Source organism: Chelonoidis abingdonii, chromosome 1 (genome assembly GCF_003597395.2).
Source record: "Chelonoidis abingdonii isolate Lonesome George chromosome 1, CheloAbing_2.0, whole genome shotgun sequence".
Classification (NCBI taxonomy): Eukaryota; Metazoa; Chordata; order Testudines; family Testudinidae; genus Chelonoidis; species Chelonoidis abingdonii.
The window spans coordinates 199,593,520-199,606,435 of NC_133769.1; the positions used below are offsets into that span (position 1 = coordinate 199,593,520).

General features: G+C 39.6%; 1 protein-coding gene across 2 annotated transcripts in view; it reads right to left on the reverse strand.

Moving 5' to 3' along the window:
• Positions 1 to 12,916, reverse strand: part of GRIK1 (glutamate ionotropic receptor kainate type subunit 1) — a 281,281-nt gene that overhangs the window by 59,152 nt on the left and 209,213 nt on the right. For both annotated transcript variants that reach the window (XM_032798280.2, XM_032798281.2), the window contains exon 8: positions 956 to 1,057. In XM_032798280.2, coding sequence (XP_032654171.1) covers positions 956 to 1,057 — 102 coding nt within the window. The remainder of the gene's footprint in view (positions 1 to 955; positions 1,058 to 12,916) is intronic.

Genomic DNA, 12,916 nt, shown 5'->3' on the forward strand with positions numbered 1-12,916 from the left:
TACTCAGTGAACCTTGCATGAACAGCCTGGTCACCTTGGCTTGGAACTGCCGATTCTATTCCTGTTTGGCCAGCTGGGCCTTCTCCATGCACTGAAGAGGGATGAGGGGTTGTAAGGCCTCCTAGAACTGATGATTTCACTCCTTCTCTATCTCTTGCTGCTATATTATTAATTGCAATATTTCCTTTCCAGCTTCTCTTGGGAAAGGGGAGATCAAGTCCCTATTCAGACACTAAATGTAGGAGGGTGAGGGAGAGATGGGCTGTCTCTTTCCCTTAGCCCTACCACCCTTCCTCTCACAATGATCTGGGGAGGTGGTTTCCTTTCATAAGAGTGCAAGAAACATTAATGAAAGACTGTTTCATCAACACACGGCTCATTTGGGCTCCTTTCTGGAGGGAGGGGTGCCAAATAAACTTAAAAGAGAAATTCCCCAATCACTCACAGAGTCCCAAAATTCTGTCTCAGGGAATAGCCCTTACCTCAGAGCCTGGGTGAGGGGGAAAAAAAGTGGTTTCTTCACAAAGTCTCTCTTATCAGTTCTTATGAGGCAACTTACTCCAGATCTAGTTTGTAGCTGCTCTGCCCAAAGCTTGACTCTCCAGCAGCCTCTCTGAGTCAGTCTTCCTCCTTTTCCCTATAAGAGCTACTTAGCTTCCGTATAAAGAATCAGCTACCAGGTGTCTCCTATTGGCTCATTTAGCTAGCCTGCTCCAGGCTTTAATCTTCTGCAGAGCAGCTTCTTTGCCCTCTCTTGCTCCTTTGCTCTCTCCCTTTGTTTCAACATTAACCCAAACAATTTAAAAATTAGAATGAGCTTTTTTCAACCATAGGAAAGGTAGGTCAAGAGAAATGGGCTTTGAGATATCACTGTCAAATTAGGTTTTCATCCTCATCGTTCATGAGGTCCACCTTTCAGTAAGCACAGTCCCACTGTTTGAACACAGTTAGTTACCTTTTCTGTTCCTTCTTCCTTGAGACTAATAATGTCCAAATCAAAATCCTTTCTTAAGCCGTCTGTTTTGTTGAAGGTAATGCGCCCGGTCAAACCATCCCACTGTGCCTAGGGACAAATGAAAAAACACACTTCCATTTAATGTTTAGCAACAATTATTCTAAAGCCATCAAAAATGTTACACTTATTAGCGTACCAGATGGCTGTCCCCTTGCCGGGCCCATAAAAAGGAGTGGGGCCAAACCTACCCCCCACTACACCCTGCCAAGCAGTCTGAATGATGTGGAGAAAATCACCAGGGGAGTTTTTCTACCCCTGAGCACTCCCCCACCCACCATGTATTTTAGTGTGGCACATTGTGATCAGGACGTCACCTGTGATAGCCTGTAAAAAGTTGCTGAAGCCTCATTCCCTTCCTTACCAGAATCAGTGGGGTTCATTAGCTGAACCAACTAACCATCCAAAGTTGCCAGAGCATCCAAAGTTGCTGATTTTGGTTTTCCTCTTTAAAAGTGACATTCATGTCACCCCTGCCAAATCCACTACAGGAGCCCGATGCACAGAATCTCAAATTTTACCTAGCACTGGTAACTTGTGAAGGGCTTTCATCACTCACTGTTTTGACTGTTGAACAGATTGTGGTTAAATCTTGTCTAGAACCAAGGGATTTGGGTTCTAATGCCCTTAGATGGCTCTAAAAATCTCAGCCTAAATAACTTTGTTCAGATCATTTTCTGGAGGGCTATGTTCATAACTAATATACATGCAGCTGCAGTGATCACCGAGGAAGGGGTTTTGTTTGTTTGTTTGTAAAGCATGAGACATATCTTATTTATAATTAAAATAATGCTCTTCATTGTCCATGGCACAATTCCCATTGACTTCAATGGAAGCAGGAGCAGGCTTTCATGGAGGCTGGCAAAAAGCCCAGCGGTTTACTCAAGTTACACTCAAGTCTTTAATACAAGATTTAAATGGGGCATAGGTGGTGCATCAGAGTTTGCATAGACTCTCTGGATCAAGGTGCATTTTTAACATAATTAAATAAAAATACATGTTCACAATTTCCTTTAAGCTTTAATATCAGGGAAGAAATTAAAAGGGGACATTTGTTGTATATCACAGTATATTCAGCTACGGTTATTGTATATAACAGCATATAGTAGATACAACCAAGGATAATTCTGAATTGTGGTTGTCAATTCTCTGTTCTAAAACAACCTCTAATGAAGTATAAGATTGGTACATCTTGTGTTCTTTCCCAATATATACCAAAGATTTGCACCTTTTAAAATTAGACCCATATGCCATATTGCCTGCGAATTTTGGTCCGACCGCTGAATCTTATCAACTAGAGAGAAGGATTTGATGGATTTTAAACCGAAAACAATTTTTGTAATCTATTTTTAGGGACCCCCACATTAGATTAATTTCTTCAAAAGTATAAGGAACATATAAATTATGACATAGATTCCACATACATGCCAGCCTTATAATTATTAAATTACAGGCTTTTCTGCTATGCTTTTCTTTTTTTTCTTCATTTGATTTATCTTAGATGGCTTTTAAAAAAAGATGCATAATAAAATCAACAAATATAAATCACAGAGTAGTGTAACCACTTCTTGTTTAATCTGCACATAGTTCTGAATCTTCAGGGATTAATCTCAGACACAGGTTTGCCATTACCATGTATCACAAGCAAATCTGCTATGGTTAGAGCTTGTCTCTAAATGTTATGGAAGTAGGGTGGGATTTTCGAAAGTGACTAAGGAATTTAGGAGCACAAGCTGCCCATTCAACAGGGCTTGTTTTCCTAAATCACGCAGAAGTATATGAAAATCCCACCCATAAACAATTAAACATTTTTCTGAATATGCAGCTCATATTTTGATTCGGTGATGTAAGATACTAAAATGTGCATCTGAGAAGGTACATGTTGACGCATTTTGTTTTATGAGACTAGTTCAATTTCTTCTTCCAACGTGATCACCATCACTTAGTTGTAATGATGGAACTTGTCTAAATGATCATACTTTTTAGACAGTGATTTGCCACTAACAATTCGCATTCGTCATACTGTATCACATACCTCACTCCTCCATTAAACGTATTATGGTCTTAAATAAAAGAACTACCAGTAAAATTTTCAAAAGTGACTTGGCAGCCTAAATCTCATTGAAAAGTCAATGTGACTTGTGCTCCTAAGTGTCTGAGTTATTTTTGAAAGGAGGATTTAGGATCCTAAATCATTTAGGTGCTTTTGAATGTACATAATTCCATTTCTGTCTGCAAAGATACTGTAAGAATAAAAATGGGGTATTTCCAGACAGTCATATCATAACCTTTTTTTAATGCCCTGAATGCCCTATAAAATTACAGAAACCCTTCCTCAAAAACTATGGCAGGATATGGGTCAAAGACTACCCACTTAGGTTCAAATCCTGGTCCTTTTGAAGTCAGATCTCACACTGGCTTCAGGATATACTCAGGGAAGCTTTAGGCCTATGCTACAGGAGGTTGTTTTTATAAATGATCAGACTAGATAATTACAGTGGTTCCTTCTGGCCCTATAAACGATGAATAAGACCAGAATTTGGCCCCTAAAATGAAATATGCCAGTTCCAAGAAAGAATAGTCCATATTCACTTCAAGGGAATGATCAGGTAACTCCAGGATGTTGGAGCATATTAGGTATCATGTGGTCAGGCAAATGACGGAAAATCAGTTACACAGTTCTCAAATGTAATTAACTGACAGAAATGAAGCAGAACTTTCATTACAGTTAGGATGACCAGATGTCTTGATTTTATAGGAACGGTCCTGATATTTGGGGCTTTGTCTTATGTAGGTACCTATTACCCCCCACCCCCTGTCCCAATTTTTCACGTGCTGTCTGGTCACCCTAAGTGCAGTTAGAATTCACATAACTGTGCAACAGTGCAGCAAGATTTCATGCTTTTATATGCACGATTTATAGCAATTTTAATGTTTCTAGTGTCATTCCATGTTAAATGTTACAAGGTATAATAAAAGTGAATCAGAACCTAATCAGGCAATTCATCAAAAGAAATTGCTTTTTTGCACTTTGTCCTTGCTTTTGACTCCAGTAGAAGTTAGGGCACAATTTAAAACAGTGATGTATATTATCTTCCACGCTATTTTGGTTGCTTTGAGTATGGCTGTAGCTTAATTAAAAATACTCAATTTCATTAATTTGTGTTTGCAGTATCTTTCTCTTAAATCTCAAACTTAGGGGCTGCATCCAACAATAGTACCATGGTCAAAAGAGGTCAGGAAATGAACTCCTACAATGCTTTTCATTCGGGTTCTTGTTGGCAGCAGTAGGACTATGCAGTGATTAACAGAGGTTCACAATCAGATGCACTACCTAAAATTATATTTTATCACATGATTAATATTTTCATTTCTACTTTCTTTATATTTTCACTTCATCAACCAGAATCAATATTAAGCCTTAGTTCCATCCAAAGCCAATCAACAGATCAATAACAAAGTCAATAGTTTCAGTTGCAATCAATTTTCAGTAGCTGACAACTTTAGAGTTCAAATCTTTGTACAACAGATGGGTTTAATGTTCTCTTGTGTTTCTGATAGGTTTGAAAATGGAAAATGAAGTCTGAGTGTTAGCAAGGTATAACTAGAGCAAGTAATTAGACACTATTAGTGTCATGAGGAATGAATACATATTTATCTTCAGGAGGAATCTGTCTAAATTCAAATCTCAGTGTTACAAATGTACTCAGACAATCTTATGTTTAAACCATGTTCCATTACCATTGACATCAAAACATTAATCCTTTTTCAGGAAGCATGATGGAGTGTACAAACCCCACTCTGGAGAGGAAGGGGCATTGTAGATGGCTCCTGAAAGCCAGTAACTGTTGACCTAATTACATTGACTGTGACTCTACAGTGCTCAAGGAGGTGGTGTTACTGTATAGGCGTAGAGAGGCACTTACGTTGGCAAGAGCCAAATTTAAGTGAAGACACTTCCACAGCTAGGTCAATGCAAGGCAGCTTACATTGACCTAATTGTGTAGTGTAGACCAGGCCTCAATAAGAGGTATGCCCTGGGAGGAAGTCAACCTGCCATAACTCTGCCCAACTATTAGTTTTATTTTTATGATGTATTTATTTTGATTTACTTAAAATATGTCTATCCAAAGTACTTCAATTAGCTGCGTGCAGCATTCTCTCTCGCTCACTGGTTATGTCTAGACTTCAATCACTGGGAGTGAGTTAATCCAACTAGCTTGGGTCTCAGAGCAGTGAGGCCAGCATGAGCTGCATAAACCCTCTCAGAACTGTGTGTAACTATCCATAAGGCCGGCCTGTGCTAAAGCTGCTGTGGCTTCACTGTTCTGGGATCGGAGCTAGCTAGATTCAAGCTAGCTCAGGCACGTTGGCTTGAACTGCAGTTACACTCAATGATTGCTGTCTAGACGTACTCTCTGTGACACTAATATTACAATGACTATCATTGGTAGTGGGGGATTTTAGATTTCAGAATCTCAGCTTCTTCAAAATGCCATAGCAATATAAAGATGTAATCAAGCAATCTTTACTTCTAGGATCTTAAATTATCCCCAGAATGTTTACTATGGGATCTTCACAGAGGGACTATAACAGGGTTCAAAAAAGAACTAGGTAAATTCATGGAGAATAGGTCCATCAATGGCCATAAGCCAGGATGGGCAGAGATGGTGTCCCTAGCCTCTGTTTGCCAGAAGCTGGGAATAGATGACAGGGGATGGATCACTTGATAATTACCTGTTCTGTTCATTCCCTCTGGGGCACCTGGCATATCGGAAGACAGGATACTGGGCTAGATGGACCTTTGGCCACTATGGCCATTCTTATGTTCTTATGAGAGACTTGATGTCTATTCATTCCCTCTTTTCTATTGATTTTCCCGTGTTCTCCAATATTCTCTGTAACGTGACTTCTTCCTGAACTTGTCCCTTGGTTTTCCATTTGGCGTCTAATCAAGCACTACCTCTTCAATCTCAACCTTCATGTCAGCTATATCCAATTTCAACTATATCCAACTATATTTGTGGGTAATACACGAATAGGAAACACCGCAGGTCTCCATGATCTATCCATAGGTGGTGGTGGTTTGAGAAAAGCATGGGAGAGGAGGAAGAGCCAACGTATATGTGTGTGAAATATATAGAATATGTATGAATATATGTGACTAAGTACTTGCAAAATGATTAAAGTCCAGGTTACCACAATCTTAAATTAATAGCTTTTAAAAATAACCCGCCCAAGTGATCACTAAATACGACCGTTGGTTGGACCGCTTGGTGTAAATGCTGCTTTGGAACTACACCCACTATAGAAAATTCATTCTCTTTGCCATGCATCGTTGAGATGCTGCACAACATCAAGCTCAAACTCAGTTGTGTGAAAGGTCTTCTGACATTTTGCATTTGTCACAGGACAGTTGAATTATTATATAATATTAAAGCATACCAAAGGGATTTTAAGCTGTATCTTGTGTGGAAATGTGAAATATATCTTTGGCTACAAATGCTTAATGACTCTGTCTCCTTCTCCCCAAAAAAGCCTTGTAGATATAACTAGGCAGCTATAAATAGCACTGTTATTGGCCTGAGAGAGTCACAAAGCTGACAATGAACCACATTTAAAATAACAATAGCCTCTACATTTTGTATAGTCAATTACTGTGCTTGCAGGTGCAGCTGGAATTTGAGCATTTAGGGCTAGATCTTAGAATCATAGAATATCAGGGTTGGGAGGGACCTCAGAAGGTCATCTAGTCCAACCCCCTGCTCAAAGCAGGACCAATCCCCAACCAAATCATCCCAGCCAGGGCTTTGTTAAGTATGACATTAAAAACCTCTAAGGAAGGAGATTCCACCACCTCCCTAGGTAATCTTAAGGCCATGCAAATTATTTGGACCCTTTCTATTGACTTCAGTGGGTTTTGGATCAGGTCCTGAAACTGGCTATTTGGGCTTTCTCCATATTGCTTGCATAAAATTATGGATGCAAATTCAGAGACTTGGTTGAGGCCTCATTAGAAATGTGGATCTTGAAATCCAGTTTTCCAGTAGACAGTGAGCAGTTTTCTCTGTGTAATAGAAATTTTGGAAAAGGCCCCTGCTGAAGATAATAGAGTTATACTGATTTGCACCAACTGAAAATCTAGTCCATTGAGTATGACTATATGCATTCATGGTCTAGTAGTTAGAGCAGAGACTAAAAGTCAAGAGGCCTTGAGATGAATTCCTGACAGTTGCAGATGCTTGGCACTTGTCAAGGTCATGCCTCTAGTCGTGTCATTGCTGCCTGACTATACCACTAACAGTGATGTAATAATCATTCACCATCTCTTTCCTCTTTCTTGTACTTATCTCTCTCTCCAGCCCTTTGTCTTTCTTAAACTTAGTAGAAAGTTTGAGGAGGAGGAATTCAACAGCAGATTTTGAGGGAAAACAGATTATTCCGCTCCTTTGTCTTTATTAGCACTTCCTGCTTATACAGAATGGAAAGGTGATCATTTTCTCTGGCTTTGACTTAATAGTCAAATGTGTGATCGGGACCGTATTGTGCTAGGTGCAGTACAAATCCAGAGGTAAACATGGTCGCTGCTCTGAAAAACTTGGAATGCTAAACTGAAAAACAGAATAACATTCCAAGGGTTATGAGAATGAATGCACATGCTGGGAAGATATAAATTATATTATTTGATTGGCAGTGGTAATTAGGAAGTTGATGAGAGCTGCTTTTCTCACTCTTAGCTTTTTGCTTAACTAAGTTTTGCTTTTCGACTAGTACTATAGAGCTACTATTTGTCATCACAACACATTATTGAACAGGTATTAGAATAAGCTCTTTATCAATTTTATTCCTACTCTCTTCAAACAGCATTTAGTGACAATGCTGAGTAGTTTCAGTAAGCCCAGTGAAAACAGTTGGAAGTGCTTCCACTGGGTGTTAGGAAACCTGATCCTCTATATTTCTCAGGCCTGGTCTACACTACGCGTTTAAATTGATTTAAAGAGGGTTAAATCGATTTAACGCTGTACCCGTCCACACTACAATGCCCTTTATATCGATATAAGGGGCTCATTAAATCGATTTCTGTACTCCACCCCGACGAGAGGAGTAGCGCTAAATTCGATATTAACATATCAGATTACGGTTAGTGTGGATGGAAATTGACGTTATTGGCCTCCGGGCGGTATCCCACAGTGCATGTCGAGGCATCCCTCTTCAAGCTGCTTTCCATGGACCTCCCGGAAAGTCTGAAGTCCATGAACTAAAAATAAAACTAGTCTAGTACTTTAAAGGCATTGCAACCCTATGTGAATGTGGGGAAAACATAATTAGAACACGTTTCTCGTTGTCTAATTAGAGGACTTGGGTCTGGTCACCTGAACTTTTCTGCTAGTCAGGAAAGCTGTTATGGAAGATGGGTTAAGATGCAGTTATATAACATAAATAGTTGTTGTAGCATAGTATCCCCCTAAGACTCACCAGTCTAACTAGGTAGAAATTGGCATAGCCCATGTATCATTGCCTGACTTGAACCAATTGCAACATTCCTCTTTCCTCAGCATGAAGAGGGGCAATTGATAGATTTTCACAATACAGAGCCTTTGATAGGCGGCAACAAGCCGAAACAGAAGCAGCAAATAATGTCTATTAACCAAACTGTTTCTTACACATCATTCTAGTTTGACAGCTTATCTAGAAAGACCGGAAAAAATCCCACCTACTACTACAATTTACAGTTTTGTAAGATATTTCAAGGAAGTTAATATTTTTGTTCTCAGGCACCAAACTAAATTAAAATCTAAAACAGTTATTCATTATAAGTATTATACTAATGTTACTATCCCCATCCACATCCAGGCTGCATTCATGTGCTAAGCATGTACAGATAATTAAATATTTTAATACACATAATTCCGGGACAGGTAAAATCTCAGGGGTTACCTAGTGGCCAACAGGGGAGCTTTAAGGGAAGAGTGTATTCTGCTACCAGATACCAAAAGGCCAAAGGAAAGCCCCTGGACTTCAGCCATTGCAGGCAGAAGACTGCGTTGTTAGTGTACTATGAATAGGACGTACAATGTTTTCTGGAAATCATTAATTTGAATGAAGTCTGTGAAATCTTGGAAATGGGTTAAAATAACAATTTGTTAGGGGCCCCAGAAAAAAAACCCCCACATGGCATGTTGGTTAAGCTGGCACATGGGTCTGCCCACCACTCAGATTTGTCCTGTCTGCCCCTCGGTTTCATCTAGAAAACGAGTGTCTGAGCCAAACCTGGGTGATGCTTCCCCAATCCTGTGTGTACAGATCACAACACCCAGTAATGGGAGCCACGTCCCAGTCCGGAAGGACAGGAGCTTGCCACTGAGAGGTGAATGTGGCATGCGCTCACACCCCAGCCCCACTTCTTCTCTCCCCACTGGGCCTCACCTCTCAGCACCACCATTTATACTCTTGTTTCTGTTCATGTAGTGAAACAAACATTTGGTGACATTGTTTTTTCGCCTGACCTTTGCCCAGTGAAATTTACTAAAAAATATTTCTTGCTGCCAAAACTGTCTGGCCTACTCTTATGAGCTTATTTGTTTAACCAAAAAGTGTGCACAGAGGCAGGGCAAGAAACACTTCAGATGGTTGGTATTTGCTCCTTTCAGGCATGGGCAAATAGCCTATAGACTCCCTTCAAGGAAGAGCATCCCTATTAAGAAGGCTTTTAAACACGTTTAAGATCAACCACATTTAGGAAGCACAAGGTATACATAAGCATATCTTTAAACTGAAGCACAGGCTTAAGTTACGCCTAGTCAGGAAAGCTCTTAAATAACATGCTTAAATTTAAAAATCACGGGACTTAAGCACTTGCTTAAGTGCTTTTCTAATGCGGTTGAATCTACGGAGGAACATTTGCTACCAATCCCCAATTTTGGGGCAAGGTTTCTTGTTGCTGCAAGTCCTTCACCTGATACATCCCCATCTACTCACGATTGATTTGCCATTTCAGAGGCCTGTTCACCTTGGATGAAATTCATCCCTTTGGAAGAAAGTCAGCACTTGCCTTTGCACCTTTGAAAAACTAGTTAAACTTTCTTTTGAATGTTACTTGTTATTCAGCTGATCAATAAGTTATTTTTAATAAACTAATAGGTCAAAAGAGAGAAAAATGGGCTTCGCAGAAGGCCACTGGACTGGAAGTCATGAGATCGGAAACTTTCTGGACTCTGCCCACGATTCCTGTATGACCTTGGGCAAGTCATAATCTGTCTGAGTCCCATCTGTAACGTGGATAAGAGTACGTTATTTCTATATGAATTATAAGATCTTTGGGGCATGTACTTGTGCAGGCTCTTCAGAGTGTCAATGCGTGATGAGTGATGGTGTAAGAGTAGGGTTTAGATTTATTTTTATATAGGAAACTGGAGAACTTTTGGGATAGGGATCCCTAACAGGAATGATGGGTTTCACTAAACCAAAGTGGATTCCATTACTCTACGCACAACATTAAAAGGTTGCAGAGCATTTTAAACTAAGAGATGGAAAAGCCGATTGCTGCAGCAGGAGCACGTGCGATGAACAGAGACTTCTCTTAGAGGCAGAGTCTATTTGATAGAATTCTCTAGGTTTTAGTCAGAAAGGAGAGTATGGAAGAGAAAATGTAAGGGCCGATCGAAGAGAAACATTCACATAAAAAGCTATCTGACATACCAGAAAAAGGCAGACCAAATAACAGGGCAAGTTGGTTTAAAGTGCTTGTACACAAATGCTAGAAGTCTAATAATAAGATGGGTGACTAGAGTGCCTCATTAAAAGAGGTATGGATATACAGGCATCACAGACCTGGTGGAGTGAGGACAATCAATGGACATTAATCATTCTGGGGTAAAAAATATCGGAAGACAGAAACATCATTGGGGGGGGAGTGGCACTATATGTGAAAAAAATGTAGAAATCAAATGAAGTAAAAAATCTTCATGAATCCACATGTTCCATAGAATCTCTATGGATAGTAATTTCATGCCTCTACAAAGAAAACAGTAGGATCTATTAATCGACCAACCGGACCAGACAGTGAGTAGTGACTGAATGCTAAGGAGATTTAGAAAGGTTAATCAAAAAAAGAACCAATAATAGTGGGGATTTCACATGTATCCTATATTGACTGGTACATGTCATCTCAGGACAAATGCAGAGACAAAATTTCTCAATACTTTACATGACGCTTCTTGGAAGCAGCTAGTACAGGAACCCACCAAGGGAGAGGCAATTCTCAATTCTAGTCTGAGTGGAGCGCGGATCTGCGTCAAGAGGTAACTATACAGGATCGCTTGGAAACAGTGATCATCGATATAATTAATATTTAACATTCCTGTAGTGGGCAAGAACATCTCAACAGCCCAGCACTGTGGCATTTAATTTCAGAAGGCAACTATGCAAAAAATGAGGGGGTTGTTAAACAGAATTAAAAGGTACAGGACTAGAGTGAATTCTCGGCATGCTACATGACACTTTTCAAAGACATCATAATAGAGGCCAACTAATGTTATACCCCAAATTAAAAACACAGTAAAGAACTTAAAAAGAGTCACTGTGGGCTTAAACAACCATTGAGGAGCAGTTGAGAGATAAAAAATTTATTCGTTTAAAAAAGTGGAAGGCACATTAGTGAGGTAAATAAAAAGGAGATTAAACACGCCAAATAAGTGTAAAATGTAATAAGAAAACCAAAAAGGAGTTTGAAGAACAGGTAGCCAAAACTCAAAAGTAATAACAAAATTTTTTTAAGTGCATCAGAAGCAGGAAGCTGGCTAAACGACCAGTGGCCCTGGACAATCAACATACAGAAGAGCACTTAAGACATAAAGTCATTGCGAGAGAAACTAATGTGAATTCTTTGCTTTCAGTCTTCACGACTGAATGTTAGGGAGTATCCCAAACCTGAAGCCATCCTTTGTGGGTGACAATCTGAGGATGTCACAGATTGAAGTTGTCCACTAGAAAACGTTTTGGAAATATAATGATACTTAACATAAACAAGTCACTGGACCAGATGGCATTCACCAGGTTCTGAAAGAACTCAAATGTGAAATTGTGGAACTATTAACTGTTTTTTAACTTTGTTCCTTTAAATCAGTTGCTGTACCCAGTGACTGAAGATAGCTAATGTAATGCAAATATTTTAAAAAAGGGCTCTAAGGTGATCCCAGCAATTACAGACAGGTAAGTCTGCACTTAGTTTGAACCAATAGTAAAGAATAAAATTTCAGACACATAGAAGAACATAAATTGTTGGGCAAAGTTCAACATGGTTTCTGTGATGGGAAATCATGTCTTGCTAATCTATTACAGTCTTTGAAGAGTTTCAACAAACAGCGTGGACAGGGGTCCAGTGGACATAAGTTGTACTTAGATCTCCAGAGCCTTTGACAAGTCCCTCACCAAGGCTCCTACTGTAATTAATTGTCACTGGGGATAAGAGGGAAGATCTTTTCATGAGATTGAGAACTTGGTTAAAGACAAGGAACAAGGGGTAGAAGAAAATGGTATATTTCGATGAGAGGGTAACAGGGTTTCCCAAGGTCAGTTCTAGGACCAAATCCTATCAACTTATTCGATAAATGATCTGGAGAAAGGGTAAACAGTGAGGTGGCAAGTTTGCAGATGATACTTAACTGCTCCAGATAGTTAAGACCAAAGCCAGACCTCTGAGAACTTCAAAAAAGAGCTTCACAAAACTAATGACCTAGGGCAACAATGGCAATGAAAACTTAATTGGATAAATGTAAAGTAATGACATTGGAAAAACATTACCCCAATATCATGCAATACGATGGGGGCTAATTTAGCAACAACTAAGCAGGAAGAGATCTGGAGGCATTGTGGCATGTTCTCTGAGATGTCCATGCAGGTGTG